Source organism: Polyodon spathula, chromosome 18 (genome assembly GCF_017654505.1).
Source record: "Polyodon spathula isolate WHYD16114869_AA chromosome 18, ASM1765450v1, whole genome shotgun sequence".
In the NCBI taxonomy this organism is placed as follows: Eukaryota; Metazoa; Chordata; class Actinopteri; order Acipenseriformes; family Polyodontidae; genus Polyodon; species Polyodon spathula.
Window position 1 is genome coordinate 23837792 of NC_054551.1, and position 22220 is coordinate 23860011.

Genomic DNA, 22220 nt, shown 5'->3' on the forward strand with positions numbered 1-22220 from the left:
AGTTTTAACATTACTTCCCTTGATTTAAATTCAACACTTTTCACAATGTATCCGAGTATCTTGTTAGCCTTTTTTATAGCTTCCCCACATTGTCTAGATGAAGACATTTCTGAGTCAACAAAAAAGGTCTTTTTTTGAAATGAAGGACTGCACCTAATTTTCACCAAATCAGAGGACATACCTGATTTAGTTACTCATAAAACTGGAAATGCCCAAATCAACAACTTCTAAAAACTAATATTTCAAGCAACTTCTCTTTGAATAAGTAGTGCAGTTTAGTTTATAGTAAATCATTTAGAAAATCCATAAATGAAGCACTTTATGGTTTAAATCCAACACCCTTGCCCTTGATTATGTAAACTTTGTATACAGCATTCCATCAAGCTGTCCACTGCATTGTAAAATAAAATGACACAACAGAAATTTAAAATTTAAGAAGTATTTACATTTTTTATTTTAACCAAGTATGAATCTGTAAAATTACAAAAACATTTTAGGATTTACAATAGGTTGTTTTTAACAACTTCTCTACCTATATATTTTAGTTCAACACTTGCAACAATGCACACCTGTACACCACTCAACACTGCTGACTAGTAAGCTAATCTAATTATTAATATCAGTATAAAATATTTTATTTTTAAAGTGTTACAGGGTAAATAGCAAGTGCATCAGCAACCATCTGAATGGCCCGGAGAGGATCCACCATCTCTCTCATGCTGTCTTTTCTTAAGACCCAATCTGGTGTGATTCTGAAAAACACACAAATGAAATGCATACATAAATGGTAAAACAGGCAGTAAAATTGCTTTCAAATTTATTAGTTACCAACAATAGCTAAAACACTACATGAACTTGAAAATCACAAGTTGTACTTGGGAGGAATTATATTTCCCTCCAGAATTACAGTATTTGTAATTTGTACACCTTTACACATTAAAACACAGATTCAAATTTGGCAAGCCCTCCACTTTTTTTTGCACTACAGGCCTACAAAAGAAACATTAAGATTTATTTACAGTAAATTGTGGAGTGCATATTCTGGATAACTCATCTATGGATTTCCAATGTTACTTTGCACACTTCTCCTTTGTGGAATCATTCCAAAGCACATACAATTCTTTTTCAAAGAATATTGTGTAAACAAGCCAAACAGACTTACTTTGGCACTAGTCTTGTTTTTACAGGAGTTGCTTGGGCAAAGAAGCTACCATTTAGGGACATATTCATCTTCTGTCTTGTTAGTTTTGCATCCATCTTGTGTTTTCGGGCTGTGAGCTTATAAATGCTGCGAATGCGATCTTCTGCTTTTGGTAGCTTGCGAACATCCTGCATTGAAAAAAAAAAGACACAAAGACCATGGCAAAAAAAGTAGCAGCAGTTAATTGGCAACTTGCAATTTTGTACATACTAAGCATGCCAATTGAAAAATGGTTAGGCTAAATCCTTGAATAAAATTTTTAAAAAAATGAATTCACTAACACACAAAAAACCAATTCACTGAAGCTGGAACCCAAATATTGCATACTGCAAAAACACTTTAGCTTAGAAAATTAAAACCGGAAATATTTACCAAAGCGTTTCTTTCATCTTGCAGCAAAATGGTTAATAAGAAACAGGTCTTTGTAAAAATGCTTCCTCCTTTGTCTGCAACTTTATCCCCGGCTTTTTCTCTATAGATTTGCAACAGGTCTAGCAGTGTGTCAATGGAATGTTCCACTTCATACACTGCACCAATGGTTTTTTCATACTGTATGAGGAAACAAGTTTGGTAGAATGAACCCAAGTGAAAGAAACATGCATCTTAAAAATGTAGAGGACAAGGACATTAAAAAGTGTATGTGGACCATATATCAACAGGCATATCCACTCAACTGATTTCAACTAATACTCTCAATAACTTCCGACAGTAATACGCAGGTAATAAATAAATGATGTGCTCTTCAGGTTATTACATTTTTACAGTATAAAAAAAAGGATTAAAACCTTACCTTTGACAGATTCAGAAGTACTTGAATTGCATATGCAATTACTTCCATGCAAGGTACACTGCGATTGCAGCTTCGGATTAAAATGAATATTGTTAAAATGGCTCCACTCTCAGCAAGGTTTTCACAACACACAGATGAAAGTCTGGTTGCTGCCTCTAAAGTAAAAGAAAACCAAAAACCAGTTAGAAGGAATATGCTAGATTTAGGGTTTTGTGCAAGAAAGTATCTCGGGTTATCTGTCATAGCAGATGTGCTTAACAGCCAACAGCTACAAAAAGAAAATGTTTCTAAAAAAAGCACCTTGGTTTGATCCATATTACAATTCTTAATGGACAGGAAGAAAATAGCAGACCAGTTTTGCATATGCACACATAAACACATTAAGCAGCCATTTACTTGGATGTCTCTGTAAAAGGCAGAGAATGGGAAAATACCATAGAAAGAAGAGACAAAATCACCACAAACCTAAATGTTTCAGAGCTGCAATAATGCAGGACAGATCCTTGTATCTCAGAAGATAGTCAATAGCAATGGCAGTTTTGTTACCAAGCTTGTTTTCTTCTTTGCTCTCTTTGTTGGCCTTTTCAACACGGCGCCTTATAGCTACCACTTTTGGGGAATCTCTCCTTCTTGAACAAAATCCTCTCCACAGTGCCTTAAAAGAAAACATAAAAGTGTATAAAACATTGCAACAATATACAAAATTAACACAGTTCAATTTATTTCAAGTAATTAATAAAAATGCAGAAAACAAACAAACAAAGTACCTGAATCTTGACAACCCCATGCTGTACCCTCTGCTGGCGTCTCCTGCACAGGTATTTTTGCACGGCTCGCTGAATAACCATGGCAGCCCTGAAGCGGCGATTTAACCAAGCTCTCAAAACTCGCTGAACCTTTATGATTTTTTCTCTGTCCTTTAGGTATTTTTTGCGCTGTAATTTAGATGTTACCCACCTCTGCAAAGACAAATGTTACATAATGCAGTGACAAACAAGTATTGCACTGTGTGCTACTATAAAAAGGACAGTCATTTATTTTTTTCCTGGTCTTGCGATCGATCGTAATGTGGAAAAAAGTATAGAAGCTATCTATCCTGCTTCATGGAAAAAGTATAGAAGCATGTAGTGTCAGAGTTGAAAGACCACATCATCACGATTCAGGACATCTCTTTACCTCTTTAATTCACTTTGTTTACCTGTATGCAAATCACAGAATGCATTTGCTGCCTTCCATGTTTCAGTGCCAAATGAGCTCTGAACATTCTTTGAATCTTCATAGCACACATATGGTGATATGCAGCTGCTGTGAAGCATAGTCTCCGTATGGCTTGTGTCTCCTCAGAAATCTAAAAGGAAAATGAAGTATGAACAACAATATGAATGTTGCATCAACATTTGACAGTCACATATTTCTTGGTTTCAACAAGTTTTCCAAAAAAAAAAAAAAAAATGGGGGGAGCATGAGGACCAGGAGAAGGGAAGAAATAAAAAAGTACCCTTTTCCTGACCAGCCAGCCACGACAGCATGCTTGGAGAGAGACAATAGCGTTTTTTATTCTCTCAAACTTCAAACGTTCAGTTTTTCCTGTCTGCCACGCATGCACATACTTCTGCAAGGTCAGTGCAGCACTTTTTTGTTGTTGAAAATTCTGCTGCTGTACAAATCCCCTGTACTGTGCCTGGATTAGACAGGCAGCTTTCTGTTCCTAAAAAAAAAAATTGGATGGATTTATCTAGACTCAAGCAAGTACTTTTTTCATAGAATAAACTACCTCAGAAACATTTAAATATTTTACAATCTCTATTTGTATTGCTTTTTCATACGTTAAAGTGATTACCACAGTTGAACTGGGCAGCCTTACCTTATCATGCTGTTTCCTTGTGCTGTATCCTCTCCAAACAGCCTGAATTTTAACAGCAGCTGACCTGATCTTTATGAATTCTTGATGAGTTTTCCTTGTTTCGATAGTTTCTCTCCACCTTCTCTGAATTATGCTTACACTGCGACAGATCATCAGAAATCTGAAATAAACAATCTTAGTTAGCAAGTTTCAACACGTGCACTGGTGGATATGAACTTTCTTTCATAGTATGACATTGTTGCAACAAAGACATTATGGAGCAAGGCATTCAAATCAATTGGACACACTTATTTCGCTTCTTTCTGGTCAAAATTTAGTGCAGAAAGTCAATTTAAAAAGGACTTGTTAATCTGGTTTACCTGTTTCTTATTAATCTTGTTTGAACACAACCACGAAGTGTTGCAATAGCCTTCTGTGTGTTTCTATACTGTCTGCGGGTTACGCAGCCTTTGTACCAGGATTGGATTTTCTGTGCTGCTCTCATTTTTTTAGCAAGTCGTCTTGCTATGTAGCCTCTGAGCATTGCCTAACGGAAACAAAATTAATGAACACACGTCATTGGATATACATGCAATCAATATAGTAAATTATCCATCACTTAAAATCAAATTTTAGTCCCAGTCATTGTAGTTCCAATTGAGTCAGTGGCAACAAGGTCCTGATATTAAAATTGCTACCACATTTATCAGAAATACAAAACCTGGAAATTGTATGTTGTTTTTTTTCATCTGACAGTTCACACATTTTGTCAATCCCTTTAAAAATTGTTAAAAGGGTTCTTGCTGTACAGTACTATAGTCAGTTCCCCAGAATAATATACAAGCCCAAATAGACACCAATAGAGGGGTGTCAGATTTAAAAGGTGAGATTTACAAAAAAAAACAAACATGCAACGGAGACCAACTGTGATGCAAAGCAAATATAAAACATAACAATCTTTGCAGTTACAATGATAAAGATAGTGTAACGTTTTCTACAATGAATTTGAATAACTAAAATTGTTAAAGAAGTCTTCACTTTCAGATATGTTTCCCTTTCTGTTTTCCGAAGTAAATGTGCCCTGTAATGTTTCTGTATTATTGTTGCAGAATATTTATAATGAAGGAACTTTCTCCTCTCTGCAAGTCCATGATAAAAGGCCTGTTTAATATAAACAATACAAATATCAGACATGTTAAGACTATCAGTATCTGAGAATCAATGGCATTAGTAAGTTTAATTCAATAATAAAGCATTAGAATACCCTACCTGAATATTCACGGCACTCTTCTTCAGCATCTGTATTCTTTTGCGTATAATATATCCCCGGATTGTTGCTTGAAGTAAGTGGATACTTCTCATTGTTTTCAGGTAGGCAGATCTCTGGAATTTTTTAGCCTGACTGGCTCTGTAATGCTTCTGCAATGTCAGGGTTGCGATTTTGTAACTGGTGTACTTTCTTTTAGTTACCACTGCCCTGTAATGAGCTTGCAAAGTTACTGCAGCTGACCAGAGTTTTATGAACTTCCTTCTGTAGACAGCCATGTGAAGAACAGATTGAATCTTGATTGCAGCACGCTTTTGCTTTGCCAGTGTTCTTGCAGTCATTCCTCTGAAAGCTGACTGCACAGTTACTGTAGCTTGTTTTATTGCCTGGTACTCTGCTTTCTGTTTTCGACCAACTTTGTAGGCTCTGTACCACTGCTGGATCACAACTGCTGAAAGCCACATTGCTCTGCAACAGACCCTTGTTCTATAGCCCCTGAATGCAGACTGAAGGACTACTACAGCTGCTTTTTGCTGCAGGAATTGGCGTCTCTGAACACACATTTTTAAAAATGTCTGAACACGTTGAGCAGCTTTTTTTCTCCTAGTCAGCTCTGTTTCTCGTTTAGCACGGAATGCAGCCTGAATGAAAAATACCGCTTTCCTAATTTTTTTATACCGGTGTACTTCAGCATCTCTCGTTCTTAGAGCTCTGTATCTTTGCTGGAAAACTTTGGCCGCCCAGCTTAACTTCTTGAAATCACTCTTTTGTCTGTGCATTCGATAACGGGACTGTATAGTGGTTGCCGCTTTATGCATTGCAGCTAAATTCTGTCGAACCTTCTTTCCCCTGAATGCCGACTGAATTGTCAAAGCAGAGTATCTTAATTGCAAATACTTTTCCCTGTCTTTTTTGCCTCGACTGTAAGACATGTAATGTAGCTGAATAATGACTGCAGATAACCTCATTGCCTGGAATTTGAGCTGTACTCTATGCATTCGGTATGCTGCCTGGATCGTAGTAGCTGCATGATGCATTTGCTGGATAAGCTTCCTTGTTCTTAAACCTCTATATACAGCCTGTATGGTAATGGCTGCACAACACAGAGAACTATATTCTTTTCTCAGCTGTCTTTCAACAATTAAAGCCCGATATTTCTGTTGAATTACAACAGCAGCAGTTTTAAGAGAAACATACCGTTTATGTGCACTACGGGCTTTGAATTTCCTTTGAATAGTGGTGGCAGCTTTGTGCATGTCCTTCACATGTTGCCTGGACTTCATTCCACGGAAAGCAGACTGAACAACCACTGCAGCTTGTTTCTTGGACTTGTACATCTGCACCTCAGCATCTCTCTCTTTACAGGCTCTGTATTTTTGCTGCACAAACTTAGTGGCCCACTGAAGCTTCTTGTAATGAGAATTCTGCTGGCACATTCTGAATTGGGCTTGTATTATTGCTGCAGCATTGTGCTCATCTCGTAACTGCCGTCTAAGCCTCACTCCTCTGAAAGCCGCCTGTATTAAAGTGGCACTGTTCCGATATTTCAAATAGAGTGCCCTTTCATTTCTACCCTGTACGTATGCCCGGTACTGCCTCTGTATGAGGACTGCTGCTAGTCTCATTGCTTGGAATGGTATCATCATTCTATGCATTCTAAATGCTGCCTGAATCACAGTGGCAGCCAGATGCCTTTTCACAATTTCCTTCCTTACTACCATGCCTTTGTATGCTGACTGTATAGAAATAGCTGCAGCACGCATACTGCAGTATTGCTCCTGCTGAAGCTTTGCTAATATATGGGCCCTGTACCTCCGCTGAATGACTATAGCAGCTGCCTTCAAAGACAGATACTGCTGGCGCGCGCTAAAGGCTTTATACCTCCTCTGAATTAGTCCAGCAGCATTCTTCATTTCTTTCAGTTGCTTTCTTGTCTTCATGCTATGGAAAGCAGACTGAATGCAAACTGCAGCATTTTTCATTGTGCTGTATTTCTGGACTTCGGCATTCATTAGTTTGTTTGCTCTGTACCTTTGTTGCACTACTGCTGCAGCCCAGCAAAGCTTTTTGAAATGCACATGATGTTTGTGCTTTCGATAATGTGCTTGAATCAGTGTTGCAGCTTTCTGCATGGTTCTAAGCTGGTGGCGAACTTTCATGCCCTTGAAAGCTGACTGAATGGTAATAGCAGATTTTCTTATTACCAAATATTTTTCACGTTCCTGTTTCCCTTTCATGCAAGCTCTGTACTGATGTTGTATTATGGTTGCAGCCAGTCTCATGGCACAGTAAGGAAGTCGTAGCTTGTGCATTCTAAAATGTGCTTGAATCACAGTGGCAGCCCGGTGCATGTTCTTTAGGTCGTTTCTTATTCTGACACCTCTATAAGCTGCTTGGATCTTAATTGCAGCTTGGCAAAGTTCAATATATTCTTGACGCAAAGATCTGCCAGCTACAAGGGCCCGATACCTTCTCTGGAAAACAACTGCAGCAGTTTTAAGTGATGCAAGTCTTTTGTTGCACATAAAAGCTTTGAATGCGGTTTGAATTGTGCAAGCTGCCTTGTGATGTTCTTGTAGCAGTCTCTTGACCCTCATTCCACGGAAACCTGCCTGCAGGGTAACTGTAGCTTTTCTGGTCTGCTGGTACTGAGAACGTCGCATCTTCCCTAAACTGTAAGCCCTGTATTGTCTCTGTATTCCCAAAGCTGCCAGTCTCATTGATTTGAACTTTGTTTGCATCACATAGGTTTTGTAGTAAGATTGGATAATTGTTGCAGATCTATGCTGTTTTTTAATCTCCATTCTTACACGTTTTCCTTTCCAAGCAGCCTGAAGCTTCACTACCGAATCACAAAATGCAAGATATTTCTCTCGCTGCTTTCCACCAACAAGTTTAGCTTTGTAATGCTGCTGAACAACTAAAACTGCATTCTTTAAAGCATGAAAGTTTTTCCGAGTTCTGTACATTCTAAAGGCTGTCTGAATGGCCACTGCAGCTCTGTGTTGTTTTTGTACCTCTTTTCGTACTACATGCCCACGATAGGCTGCTTGTAGAGTAGCAGCAGCTAATTTAATCTTCACATACTGCATTCTCTGATTCTGTCCAGCTTTGAAGGCCCTGTATTGTCTCTGAATTACAACTGAAGCACGTTTAGTTTGTAGAAACTTTGTTCTTGTAGAATGAGCTCTGAAAGCCGCCTGTATTTTAGTTGCAGATTTATGTTGAAGCCTAATGACTTTACGCAGTCTAGATCCCCTGTAGGATGCCTGTAAACATACAGTTGCTGCTTTTAGCTTCAAGAATGTGCTTTGGCATATGCTGGATTCTTTGTGCGCTCTATAATGTTTCTGAACAACAGCAGCAGCACCGCGCATTTCAAGGAAGCGATTTCTTTCCTTGTGCATTCTAAAGGTAGACTGAATTTTAGTTGCAGCCATTTTTAAAGTCTGTATCTGTCTTCTCTTCAAATATCCTCTGGCAGCTGCCTGTAGGCAAACACAGGCCTCCCTCTTCTTTCTGTATTCCATCTTATGTAGGAGGCAGAGTTTATTAGCTCTATACATTCTCTGCACATCATGTACTGCCTTTCTAAGGTTACAGTAACGGCGGCGAGTTTGAACCATTTTCACATAAGCCTGAATTTTAATGGTAGCGTCTTTCATCTTTCTAAATTCCTTTCGGCCAGCATAAGCACGATAGCAGGCCTGCATTTTTATCACAGACCTTAGAATGTGTGCCTTCTTTCTAACTTGCATTCCTCTGTATGCAGATTGTAGAACAATGGCTGCAGATCGGATTTTTTTGTATTCGTTCTGCATCTTCTTTTTAGCAAGATATGCTCTGTAGCGAGCCTGGATCAAAGAGATAGATTTTTTCATTTTCTGGTAACTCATCTGTGCCTGCCATCTTCTTAAGTGAGACTGCAAAATTACAGCACTTTGTCTTTTATGCAAAAACTTGACCCTTTCTCTTTTCATTTGCCAAAGGGATTCAAAGAGGCAAACCGCTTTAATTTGCTTGAAGAACTTGCGTCCTTTCATACCTCTGTAATAGGACTGAATAACTGTTGCTGCTTTGCGAACAAGCAAGTACTTTTGCTGTTCAGTGTTGCCCAATCTGTAAGCTTTAAAATATTTCTGGATGGTTAAAACAGCCTCTTTCCTTTTCTGGAACAATTCCCTAGCCAGGCAGCTCTTAAACCAAGCCTGTATTTTGATAACTTTTTGTTGGACATCAAAATACTGTTTTTGGGCTCTATTCATGCGATACCAGGACTGTATCTTGACAGCAGCTTCATTTCTTCTAGTAAGTCTTTGTACCTGCCATTTGCGGAATGCATTTTGTATTACTGCAGCAGCAATAGTCTGCCTTTTCAATGTGTGGTTCTTCCATCTTCTAAATGCCCTTTGGATTACTATAGCCGATGTCCTGAGTGTTAAATACTTTTGACGTTCTTTTCTAGCAAAAAGGCAGGCCCTGAAACGTTTCTGTATAGATATCACTCCACAAAGAATCTTTTTATATCCAGCCAGTGCAATCTTTGTCCTTATCCAGGTTTGCAGAACAACAGTATAGTATCGTAGCTCCTGGAAGTGTTTTGTTGCAGAGTATCTCTTCCAATAGGCCTATTGAAGTCAAGAAGATTCAGACTTTAAAAACTAAATTATACTGAACCATCAACATTTCACAACTGTAATATCAAGTTAGTAGACAGGCAAATACGTGTATTAACTCTTAGGATCTTCAAGAATTTTTACAAATAGTGCCATAAATTAAGTATTAAAAGTATACCTCAATAACTGTTGCTGCAGCATTCTGCAGAATATAAAGTCGTTCCAGTTCTCTCTCGCTAGCTTTCTTCCTTGCCACATGGTCTCTCCATGCTACCTGGATGATGACTGCAGCAATGGTTTTCTTCTCCCGTCTGCGGCGCCAGAGAAACTGAACAACTGCTGATTGAATGATAAAAGCAGCTTGGGTTCTCTCCTGCAGATAATCACAATTATAGTTAATGATGAAATAAAATTCTTGGATGGGGAAAAAAGCAGTTCTTTAAAATAACAGAAGTGACCAAAATTGGATAATTCCCATAGTTTAACTGAGAACATGCATAATAACCCACAGGTCTAACCCCCTCAATAGGATTTTAACATTGCAGCAAATGTCACCTTGTGGCCAAATTTGTATTTTATTTAGAGGAATTGCATTTTATTGCTATAGCATTGCCTTGGATAAATTAAATGCTGCAACTGGCTGAACACTATTACATGACTATGCAGCCACCTGCCGAGTGCTTTGCTGTCTCATAGATTATTATTCACTGCATGTTTCAATTTTGGTAAAGTATTCATCGATGCAAGTGTTCAAACTTGTACATATTACTTTGATCTGAGTGAGCAATATGTTTTTATTTATTTAAAACAGGTAAAGGAGAAGCCCTTCTCTGATGGGTGGAGATTATTTTTGTTTAGTTAGTGCCATTTGTTTTTTTGTTTATTTGGAGTTGGGAATCATTTTATAAAAATTGCAATAATCCACCAAGTACGTTCATACAACACATCCCAGGCGTGCATACAGCATGGTCTTGCTACACACCATTGTGGGTTACTTCTTACATAAAGTATATGTTCCAAGATCAATATGTTATTGTGTTTAGTACATAGTAAATATGATACCTCATAATGTTGAAGCTCCTTTTTCAGTCTGTATTTTCGCCAAGTGGCTTGGATCACCCTGGCAGCTCTTGCTTCTTTCCGTAGATCCAGAAGTCGAGCACACAGGAAAGACAGATAACAAGTAACCACCTGAAAACAGACGTTTCATTAGTTTAGCTGGTTTTAAAAATTGCTATTTTTTTTTAAGCTGTAGTCTGTAAAAAAAAGGTCAACAATAGTAGCTACAGGATTATAGTGTGTATGATTAATAAGGTACACTTCATTGTCTTGTGTGTTGAAAACAACAAGAACATTTATGCAACAGGTACAAGTAAAAATAAAACATTATAGAATATTTACAATGCCAATAGAAAAGACAACAAAATGTACCTTTTCACTTGGAATGGTATTTGACATGTCTAAATGGCTGATCATGGCTGGTACTCCCCCAAGGTTAGCAACTGCAGTGTTCACCAACTGGAAATTGTGCTTCTCATTCTCTAGCAGCTCTTTGAAAAGCACTGGTGTTGTATTTGCTATGAAAAGAAAGACAGATAACTTAACTTGACCCATCCAAACAATGCAGGAAAGAAAATGAAGTTGGAGATAGCAGCAGTTGAAAACAGCAGTGGAGGACTTACTACAACATAGGGATGACCACACCACATAAAAACTGAACATATCTATTATACATTTTACATGTCCTGCAGAATTCCTATCATTTAAAAAGAAAGGGCAGCATCATGAGAACTGTCCTTACTATTGTTTGTTGATCCTGTCCAAATGTCCAAGGAGCTGTCTTCAGAATCACTCGCTGAAGAATTGAGCCCAACTGTACCACGCTGACCACACTCTACCGTCTGTGTTGTATTCTGACCAATGGAATCCAATGATAAATAGCAAGGGTGGTAATGATTGATAAGGTAGCATAGAACACGTCCATCTGAGAAAGATACAGTGAAGTTTTCAACCTGGGAAAAACAAAGCAAAATAAGGATTTTTTTTTTTTTTAAATGAACAAGTGCTTTTTATTTTGTGTACTTATCAAATAAATAAGTTTACTTACTTTAATGTTGTAAAATGCACATACAGCATTCACCCAATCCATCAGGAGATTTACTTTTGTTTTGCAGTCTAGATCTACACTGCAGACTTTTTTTTCTTTGTCAATTGGAACCCCACTGGACCGTAGAGATGCAAGCTTCTGATGTGTTGCCCATGTCCGTTTAAGGAAAGAAATTTCCTCTCTTAGCTCCTCTTCGTCAAGTAAAATTTCAACCTGTATATTAAAAAATAAACAGGCGGGATGTTGTGGTGTTTTTTTTTATATATAATATATATATATCTTTGTTGTTGTGAGAGTGTTACAAGCAAACAGATTGTTCATGAAAACTGAACTAACAAGCATCTCACATTTGCTTAGTAGTACTTTCAGCAGCAGTGCAAATAAAGAATGTGCAATAACAGCTCATTACCTGAAAGGTAAAAATGATTCTCCACAACAGTGTCTAGAGGTGTTCTCTCTGTGCCCAGAAGAGAGACACTGGGTCAATTTATAGAGACCTGTTAAAAACGTGGACTTTTTTATTAATTAATAATTGATTGACATCTTTTAACACCCCCCCCCCCCCCCCCCCCCCCCCCCCCCCCCCATAGATGTTTCATTTATTTTACCGTGCTCGTCGTTTAGTTTCACCCCTCTTGCTCTAAGGACTTGCAGTGCAATCTCAACATTATGCATCTTTTGAAGGCGACTAATGGCAGGAACCCTTAGTTTACTTGAGAGACTCCAGTTCTGTGTGAACAGCTCCATAATTCTCCTGCAAACACATGATGTGCCAAGTTTAAGCAACATGTAGTGTTTGTTCTTCAGGAATTTATCATTTAGAGATTATACAGCAATTAAACACTCCCCCCCCCATACCCCCTACATGGTTACTTACACAAGGCGGACACCACATCGCAGGTCAGTAGCAAGATTTCTTACAGCAAAGTTGAATTCATCCAGTGGGGTCTGAGCATGAGAAACAGCTAAACCCATGTAGCTGAGATGGCGGGATAGAATCCCCTCACCACTTAGAAAATCCCTTGAAAAAGCCAGCAGAAGGTCTTTGGTAGTCTAAAACAAACCAAAAAAAAAAGGACTTAAGGAAACAATAACTTCTGATGTAATTAGAATTCAAAAACAGATCTTAATTGAGTAGGTGCTTTTGTGACTTCCATGAATCCTCAAATACAACATGAAGAATCAATACACACTTTTCCATTGTGTAATTTATACAATGGTGTGTCAATGTAAAAAGTATGAAGTACCTTAAACTCAGAATCCAGGCAAAACAAACAGGGGTCGTGCTCAATTATCCTTGATTCTTTTGCTCGGTCGAGAAAGCAAACAAGCATCAGCAGCTTTTTTAACGTAAAACGAGACAAAGCCTCTTCATGACCTAAGTGTAGGAAAGCAAAAAGAGAAAGGCTTTAATAATGACCAACAGAATAAAAATAGATTTTAGGCATCACTGAAAATTCACTTTTAAGACAAAACAGCCAAAAGTTTTGTAAAATTATAGGAGTAAAACCGTTTCACTATTTGCAGGCGCTTCACACTATTGTCTTACCGTCTCGATAGAGGTGAGGCACTTTGGGGTGTTTATATTCAGCTGCTATGTCTGGGTTCCACAGTAAACGACTTAGAATGAACATCGCCAGGCCCAAAACGTCACTGTTGCTTTCCAAGGAAACAAGTTCCCCAAAAATGGTCTTTTTAAAAAAAAAAAAAAATAATAAAAGAATTTGAACAAAGTTGCTTACTGTTTTATTAAATTATTTGTCAACAGATAAAGCGACAAAAAAATGAAGTGTTGAATGCATTCAGAATTTATGTCAAATATGAAACATAACAGATTATCGCCCAATAATGATGTAAAATAAACAAAAAAATAATGGGGCATGAGTACATATGTTCATATTATGGAAGTTTTTCCTGGTCTACATAAAAATAAAATGCTTACTGTAGCTATTGACTTACCTCGAGTCCTATCCTTAACCATAGGGGGTTGTAGGACAACAGCCAATTCAGAACCTTTTGACGTTCACCTATACGGACAAATGAAAAATCGACATTAATCCAATGTGAACAAAAAATATTACTGGAAAACAAACATTCATAAAACATAAGTACATACATAAAAAGTCTTTCAATCTACATTTATTTCTGAGCATGTTTTACAATGTATTCAGTTTCATATCTTAAACTACACTGAACAAAAATATAAAAGGCAACATGAAACAAAGATTTTACTGAGTTAGTTCATAAGAAAATCAGTCAATTGAAACAAATTCATTAGGCTCTAATCTATGGATTTCACATGACTGGGAATACAGATATGCATCTGTTGGTCACAGATACCTCAAAAAAAAAAAAAGGTAGGGGCATGGATCAGAAAACCAGTCAGTATCTGGTGTGACCACCATTTGCTCATGTAACGCGACACATCTCCTTCAAATCAAGCTGTTGATTGTGGCCTGTGAAATGTTGTCCCACTCCTCTTCAATGGCTGTGCAAAGTTGCTGGATATTGGCGGGAACTGGAACACGATGTCGTACATGTCGATCCAGAGCATCCCAAACATGCTCAATGGGTGACATGTCTGGCGAGTATGCAGGCCACGGAAGAACCGGGACATTTTCAGCTTCTAGGAATTGTGTACAGATCCTTGCGACATGGGGCCGTGCATTATCATGCTGAAACATAATGTGATGGTGGCGGATGAATGGCACGACAATGGGCCTCAGGATCTCATCACTGTATCTCTGTGCATTCAAATTGCCATCGATAAAATGCAATTGTGTTCGTTGTCCGTAGCTTATACTTGCCCATACCATAACCCCACCGCCACCATGGGGCACAACGCTGACATCAGCAAACCACTCGCCCACACGACGCCATACACGCTGTCTGCCATCTGCCCGGTACAGTTGAAACCAAGATTCATCCGTGAAGAGCACACTTCTCCAGCATGCCAGTGGTCATTGAAGGTGAGCATTTGCCCACTGAAGTCGGTTACGACGCCGAACTGCAGTCAGGTCAAGACCCTGGTGAGGACGTCGAGCACGCAGATGAGCTTCCCCGAGACGGTTTCTGACAGTTTGTGCAGAAATTCTTCGGTTGTGCAGACCCACAGTTTCATCAGCTGTCCGGGTAGCTGGTCTCAGACGATCCCGCAGGTGAAGAAGCCGGATGTGGAGGTCCTGGGCTGGCATGGTTACACGTGGTCTACGGTTGTAGGCCGGTTGAACGTACTGTGAAATTCTCTAAAACAACGTTGGAGGAGGCTTATGGTAGAGAAATGAACATTCAATTCTCTGACAACAGCTCTGGTGGACATTCCTGCAGTCAGCATGCCAATTGCATGCTCCCTCAAAACTTGAGACATCTGTGGTTATGTGTTGTGCGACAAAACCGCACATTTTAGAGTGGCCTTTTATTGTCCCCAGCACAAGGTGCACCTGTGTAATGATCATGCTGTTTAATCAGCTTCTTGATATGCCACCCCTGTCAGGTGGATGGATTATCTTGGCAAAGGAGAAATGCTCACTAACAGGGATGTAAACAAATCTGTGCACAAAATTTGAGAGAAATAAGCTTCTTGTGCAAATGGAAAATTTCTGGGATCTTATTTCAGCTCATGAAACATGGGACCAACAGTTTACATGTTGCATTTATATTTTTGTTCAGTGTACATACATTTCCTCTTTCAACTGCCATTAGTGGCAAGTATGTTTCAATGGGTAAAGCACTAAACAACTGTATTAAAATAGTCATCTTACCAATATCTTTCCAGAGATGCCTGTCCTTCCGAACAAGCAGACGTCGAGCTTCAATTTCAAGCTCCAACCGTCTAATGGCCTTTACTATGTCTTCAGATGCAAAAAGACGACAAGCTGCACGGCGAAGACGATTCAGCCTGCAATTGGCAGTATATGTTTTGAATGACATTTCCTCTTTGGTTGGTGCTTTGGGAACATTGATTCTGTTCTGATGCTCAGCTCCATAAACTAGAGAAACAGCATTCACTGAAAAAAATTAAACAGATTATAAATACCACTTTTCTAAAGGAAGCACTTCAGATTAAAATAAAAAAAGAACATTTACATTGTATTTATTGCACTGAAGATTTTCCTAGGTATTAAATTCTATTTACAAATTTGACAACTAATTTTGCAATGCAACTACTGGATTTGGTTTAAATACAGATTTAAAACATAAAAAGTCTGTTTTTTATGAGTCCACTGGATTCACAATCAGTGAAACAATTACAGCTTTTTGCACAGGGAGTGGTTTAGAATGTGGTATGACTCTACTTGGATCAAACACCACCCCGAGCACTTACCTTTCGAAACTTCTGTGTTAACTTTAAAGTCATCAGGTGTAAGAATGTAATTTATCCACCAAATAAAGCCTTGCTCTTCTTTTTCCATCCAACGTTCATCATAGAACATATTTTTGGCAGCAAATGGTAGAGGATGTCTTGGTATAACTATAAAAATAGAGGAGTTTGAGCAAGCAAATGTAAGCAAGTATAAGCTAGTATACCACCCCCTCTTCCAAAAAATGCAAAATGTTTCAATTGTAATACTCCCTCCTAGACTTTTTTTTTTTTTTTTTTTTTTACCTGTTTGTACTGGTTTTATAAAGGTCAGCTGTGACTGTGCTACCCCCACAACAGCAGCCTTAGTCATCTTCAAAGATGCAGTGCCATTTGATTTCAAGGACAGTGACCCTAAAATGTGAAAACAGAAGTTTATGTAATGCATTTGCAACACAGGATGAGCATGATTAGCAGCCATACAATTAGGATTCTAACCCATTCCAGAGGGTAGAAATTAAAAGATATAATAGAACTGCATCACTCAAAGCTTCCCTCCAATTACTTTAACAAAAATTACATTTCACAAACCACATAGATTTTACAAAAAATAAAAACAGGAGCAATGAAAACTTAGTGTTTACATATTAACTCAGATATAATGTTACCTGTTTTAGAAAATATGAGCTGTGACTGCGGAACCCCCACTGGTTTTGAAGTTTTCACAGAGGGCATAGTTGATGATTTTAAGGCCAATGAAACTAAAGGATAATTTACAAGTGAAACAGGGTTAGCAAAAGCATGAACAGAGTCATCTTGAACAAAACAGTCAGTCATCCAGTACATACTAATTCCAAGATTTCTTACCAGCGAATTGGTAAGACTGTTTTTATTAATTAGGTAAATTAGCCATTTGTTAGGATATTTTGTACCAACATTTAAAGTATATTTTACACCTCACCTCCACAAAAAAAAATATTAAAAACACAATAGGGTTATGACAAACCATGAATGCTAACTAACTTATGAATGCAGTTGGATAGGGGAGACTTAACATTTCATGTTTTACATGTCTATTAAATCTCACCCATTCTCTTCTTCTGAAGCCTCTGCTCTGTACCAGTCAAACTCCTAGTAGTATTTCTTCTTGCATTGGTTGGTTTCTTTATCTCCACTACAGGAGTTACTGCCCTGTTCCTTTTACTTCCTTCCAAATGTTGGTCCTTCTGATCACACTTCTGTTCTAGAAATTCTTCACCTTTTCTCTTTCTGCTCTGGAGAACTGGATTTGTAGTTATTGGAGATGAAACCTTATCTTCACTGCTTTGAGCTTCTAGGCTTACATCAGAATCAATGACAGGGAGACTTTTGAACACAACCACTTTGGGTCTACTTAAACTTGATTTGACAGGCACTTCATATTCCGGTTCCAAGAGTCGTCGTCTGAATGTTTCTCTCTCTGGCTTGGGTTTACTTTCCCTCACAAAGTAACTTTTGCTTTTGACAATGGTTGCCGACATTACTGGTAGATTCTTAGGTTCATCACGAGACTGAATATCATTTTTTACCTCTTTTACTTGAATATCACCAGGCTTTGATTTAACAAAGAATGTTAACCTGGTCTTGGCAGGCTCCAAATCTTCAAAGAACACTTCTGGCAGATGAGCATGATCAACAGCTCTGGCAGTATATTGGAAGTATGTGCCATCATCATTTAATGAATCTGGAGAAGCTGAAGAATCTAAACTTGTTGCTTCCAGAGTAGATTTCACACTCTCCTGGCATGTCTTCATCACACAAGGTTGAACAGCTTCCAGTGCATCTTTAAGAAATTGATCTGGTGACAATATAGAAGGCACTGAAGAAAGTTCATGGTCTCCAGCCGGCACATAGCTGTTGTCTAGAAAAGAATCAGGACTTAACATTCGATTCTGGCTTAGTGGGGTGAGGGGAACCATGACACGATCAGGAGTACTTACAGGAGAGTGCGTTCGATTAAGTATTCTCACAATATTTGTTTTCATACACTCAGATACAGTTGTCGACTCGCAAAAAGTGTGCTTGCTCATATGCTCAATATTCTCAGTGTCATCAGGGTAAAGAACAGCCTGGACAATTGGTTTCTCCTCTTGTAGCGAGTCTTCACTTTCAAGTTTATCCAGTACAGAATAAGTTGTGGACCTTCTGAGGGAACCTGGGGTATAGGTTTGTTGTGGCACAACACCAATTGGTGATACAGATATTCCTTTAAACTTCGACTGATCTTTTGGGGTCTTCTCTTCAGTCACCGTCACATTGGCACATGACTGAAGTGGCCCTCGTATCCACTCCGTCTTTGTATATTCCACTTTACGAGAAACGTGGAAGGTTTTGTTCACAGCTTTTGGCTGCACAGCCTCATTTTTTTTAGCCTTAAATTTCTCTAAAGGCTTCTTTCTTTTCATGGACTCCCATAAGCTTCTCTAAAACAAAACAACAACAAATATATTAATTCCCTGTGACACAGTAATGTGCGCCATCAAGCAATCCAGTACTGCATCACATAAATATCCTGGTTCTTCCCTTTTGGACTAACATTGGCATACTTACTTTCTTCTTTTTTGGTGCTTCTGCTCTTCCAAGTAAAATGGCTTGATGCTTAACAATGCCATTTGCAGTAAAAACAACTAGTTCCCTTATCCCTCCTTCTTCCACTGGAGTCCATGTTATGGAGAGAAAAGTTCTTTCTTCTGGCTGTAAAATACAATTTCTACATATATAACTTTACACAACGACTAACCCGTCACAGTTTTGGAACATGCTCATGTACATTACATACAACAATCAGAAAAGTAATTCCAATATCATAAGTCAGGTAAACACAGTTCTCAGAAAACGTAAATTGGAAAATATTCCAATATATTCCCGAAAATCATCATTCATGTAATGTAAACACACTTTTCAGAAAACGTATTGTAACAGTGTACTGGACATGTGAAAAATAGACATCATTCCCGCACATTATTACAGCAATTATATATCCATATTTACCGTCACACAACAAAACACCACAGCAATATGGACACACATTTAAAGGCAAAAGGAGACCGCTCTATAGTAGTAAACGCACTAATTAGCTGTACAATGTTCTCTTCAAAAACAGAATGTAAAACAATTAAAATACCAAATCAATAATGTTATACAATATATTGCACTTTACAATCGTGCTGGATAAACTATTTGGCATAACATCATTGCCAGATTGACACCAGCATGCTGTAGTACTTTTTGTAAATACTTCAGCCCAACTTGTTAATTTTATTTTTCCTAAAAAGTTCACAAAACAAGATACAAAAAGCAGCAACAAACAAGGAGAAAGTGAAGTATGATACACTTTTTTTTTTAATCAGTTTTGCTTGGCAAGTTATAGAACGACCTAAGGTTGGAAATAAAAAGCATGCTTGTCGCAGTGGTTTTGGATCTCTCTCGGAATATTAAGTCGTATTTATTTTTCCAACTCAATAAAATAGTATATAAATATCAGATTTCATCCGCCGATCAGTTTACACGGATGAAGTTACTCATAGTTATTAATTTAAATAAATAGTATTTGATCAAAAGAAAACTCCATTATTATAAATAGTTGTTCCCACAAATTGTATACCCTTGCTAGAGCAGCAAATTAAATAGAGTTGTGCAAAATGCACTGGAAACATTACCGTTTGTAACTTTAAGGAAGGTAGTGAGTAGAAAGAAAAGGAGGACCTGTTGCAAGGAGTGGATAGTTTGCAAACGCTGGGGAATTAGAACAGATGTATTGGACAATAACCTGTTCAATACAGTATGTGCAAATTTAAATTTAAGTCTATAATACCTGATAATGCATGCCTCGGAACTTTTAGCAGACTGAACCGTGTCTGTGCCCGTCCTACTCACTGCGTATGCGAAAATACTTTACGCTTTCCAAAAAATATAACCCAGGTATACACTTGAATTAATCTATTGTGGTTGGCTAATCTATCCGAATAATGTAAAGGCAGAAAAAAAGTGTCGTTTTGAACGACATCATATCTTAAAAACACACACACCTGGTCGCAGTTAGGGAACTCCAATAATAATACCATGTTTCAACACATTCACAATGTATGTAAGTAATACATTGCCTGGTGGACAATACTGTTACCCGAGAAATCTGCCCACTCGAGCAGAATGCATTTACAATACGACTACTGTTTTTTTTTGTTTTTTTTTTAACAAGTTTATAACAATTACAAAGAAATACAGAGTTAAACGCTAAAACTTACCTGAAGTATGAAAGATTTTTTCTCCACAGAAAATCCTTTGGCTGACGGGAATTTATCTATGGTTACTTCAGTCACATCATCATTAGGATTTTCAATCTCCAATACTGCGGTTTTGGTGTAACCCAACTTTACTGATTCGAAACTCAGAAATGGAGCTCTTGAAAAATGAACCAAGGATAAAACTGGACATGGTGTATTCTTATTCTCCTTGTTGGTATCTTGAGTTGAGAAGCTATTAGGATCCTGGGCACGGCATGCTGGACTAATGTCCATCGAAACGCCTTTGCCAATGAACCCAGACATGTTTTACTACTTCAAACAAGTTAAAAACATATTCTTAACACCAGCTCTGCATACCTTCAGATTTACAGAACAAAAGTATTTCACTTCACTAAACAACGTGTCTCAAGACTGACGCAGCAATGTGTACAAACTGAACACCCCATAAACATTTCAAATTTCCAACTCCAACCAATCAGAGACAGAGGCTTAAAACGCAAAACAAAACACAGCCAACCAGAAGTTGCTTCTCTGTTTAACTCTCTAGGAAGTGAGGTCATCAAACCAAACTGTCTTGCCTCGTTCCTCGGTCTTTAATGTAAATACAGTATATTCTATATCAATCTGTTTAAAGTTATATCAAAATATTAACGTCTTGGCAATACGTCAATATTGTTTAACACTGCCCCTCCTTGCCCCTGCAACTTTTTTGCGCAAACTCTTACGTCAATCTCAATGACTAGTGTTCACATTATGATATAACGTGCATAATCACAACGCATTTTTAACACCAAACTCTTAAAATTTGCGCCATTATTTGTAAAACAAAATGGTCGTGTTATATAAATTGCAAGACAACTGTAAGGCTTTATTTGCTTTTTGTTCTTAATTGTGTTACCATTAATGCTTTGTAAATCACTAGATTCAACCTAATTTTAAGCTATCAAACTGCAACTAAATTTACACAACCATGTTACAGATGTTTATTTACTGTTGTTGTGTGTGTGTCATATATATATATATATATATATATATATATATAGATAGAGAGAGAGAGAGAGAGAGAGAGAGAGAGAGAGAGAGAGAGAGAGAGAAAAAACAATTTAATGCAACCGAAACACAATAAAGGTCCATTAGTGGAAGAAGTCCTTTTTACAACTATTTGTGCCGTTTTTGCACCAATAATGATAGTGGCACAGGATAATGCCAGTCCATATGCTGCCATGATTAGAGAAACATCTGCCAAACATGAATTTCCTTAAGTGCAATTGTGGTCAAACCTCTAGTTCTTCTGTGTGGTACTGAAATGTGTTTACTTTTCTTTTTTTTCAAAACACTGGGACAACACTAAATTCAGACAACTGTATATCCATATATAAATAAAATGTTATATTAATATCTACATTTCACTTTTTTAATCAAACATTTACAAATCAAATTGCAGATCACATCATTAACAACTGGAATGCCAATTACTTTAACATAATTTAAATCTTAACAAATCCCCCCTAAAATAAGTTTGCTAAGCTTTTTTCTTTTATTATTATTATTATTATTATTATTATTATTATTATTATTATTATTATTATTATTATTATTATTATTATTATTATCAGATACTGAAAAATTGACTTCAAACACTCTACAGCTGTGAATTGCAATGCCCCATAAACACCTGTAAAAGTAATAAAACATTATTTGATGTGGTTTCTCCACCACACCAAATCACTTAAAATCACTTAAACCTCAAACATTTTCATCACAATTAAATTAACATTTAAGATCTAAACCTCAAGTGTACTGTAAAACACAT

General features: G+C 37.6%; 1 protein-coding gene across 1 annotated transcript; it reads right to left on the minus strand.

Moving 5' to 3' along the window:
* Nucleotides 1-467: 467 nt before the first annotated feature.
* Nucleotides 468-20818, minus strand: LOC121331293 (abnormal spindle-like microcephaly-associated protein homolog). The gene is given in 30 exon segments (XM_041278581.1): nt 468-752; nt 1163-1329; nt 1574-1750; nt 1992-2146; nt 2457-2646; nt 2759-2950; nt 3190-3339; nt 3490-3699; nt 3856-4015; nt 4215-4381; nt 5104-9729; nt 9896-10090; nt 10780-10908; nt 11149-11294; nt 11519-11729; nt 11825-12037; nt 12234-12263; nt 12266-12321; nt 12433-12578; nt 12702-12877; nt 13072-13202; nt 13374-13515; nt 13784-13851; nt 15586-15831; nt 16149-16295; nt 16431-16538; nt 16793-16885; nt 17212-18586; nt 18714-18857; nt 20408-20818. Coding segments are annotated over 30 exon segments (10365 nt in total). The 5' UTR covers nt 20711-20818; the 3' UTR covers nt 468-640.
* Between the last annotated feature and the right edge of the window lie 1402 nt (nt 20819-22220).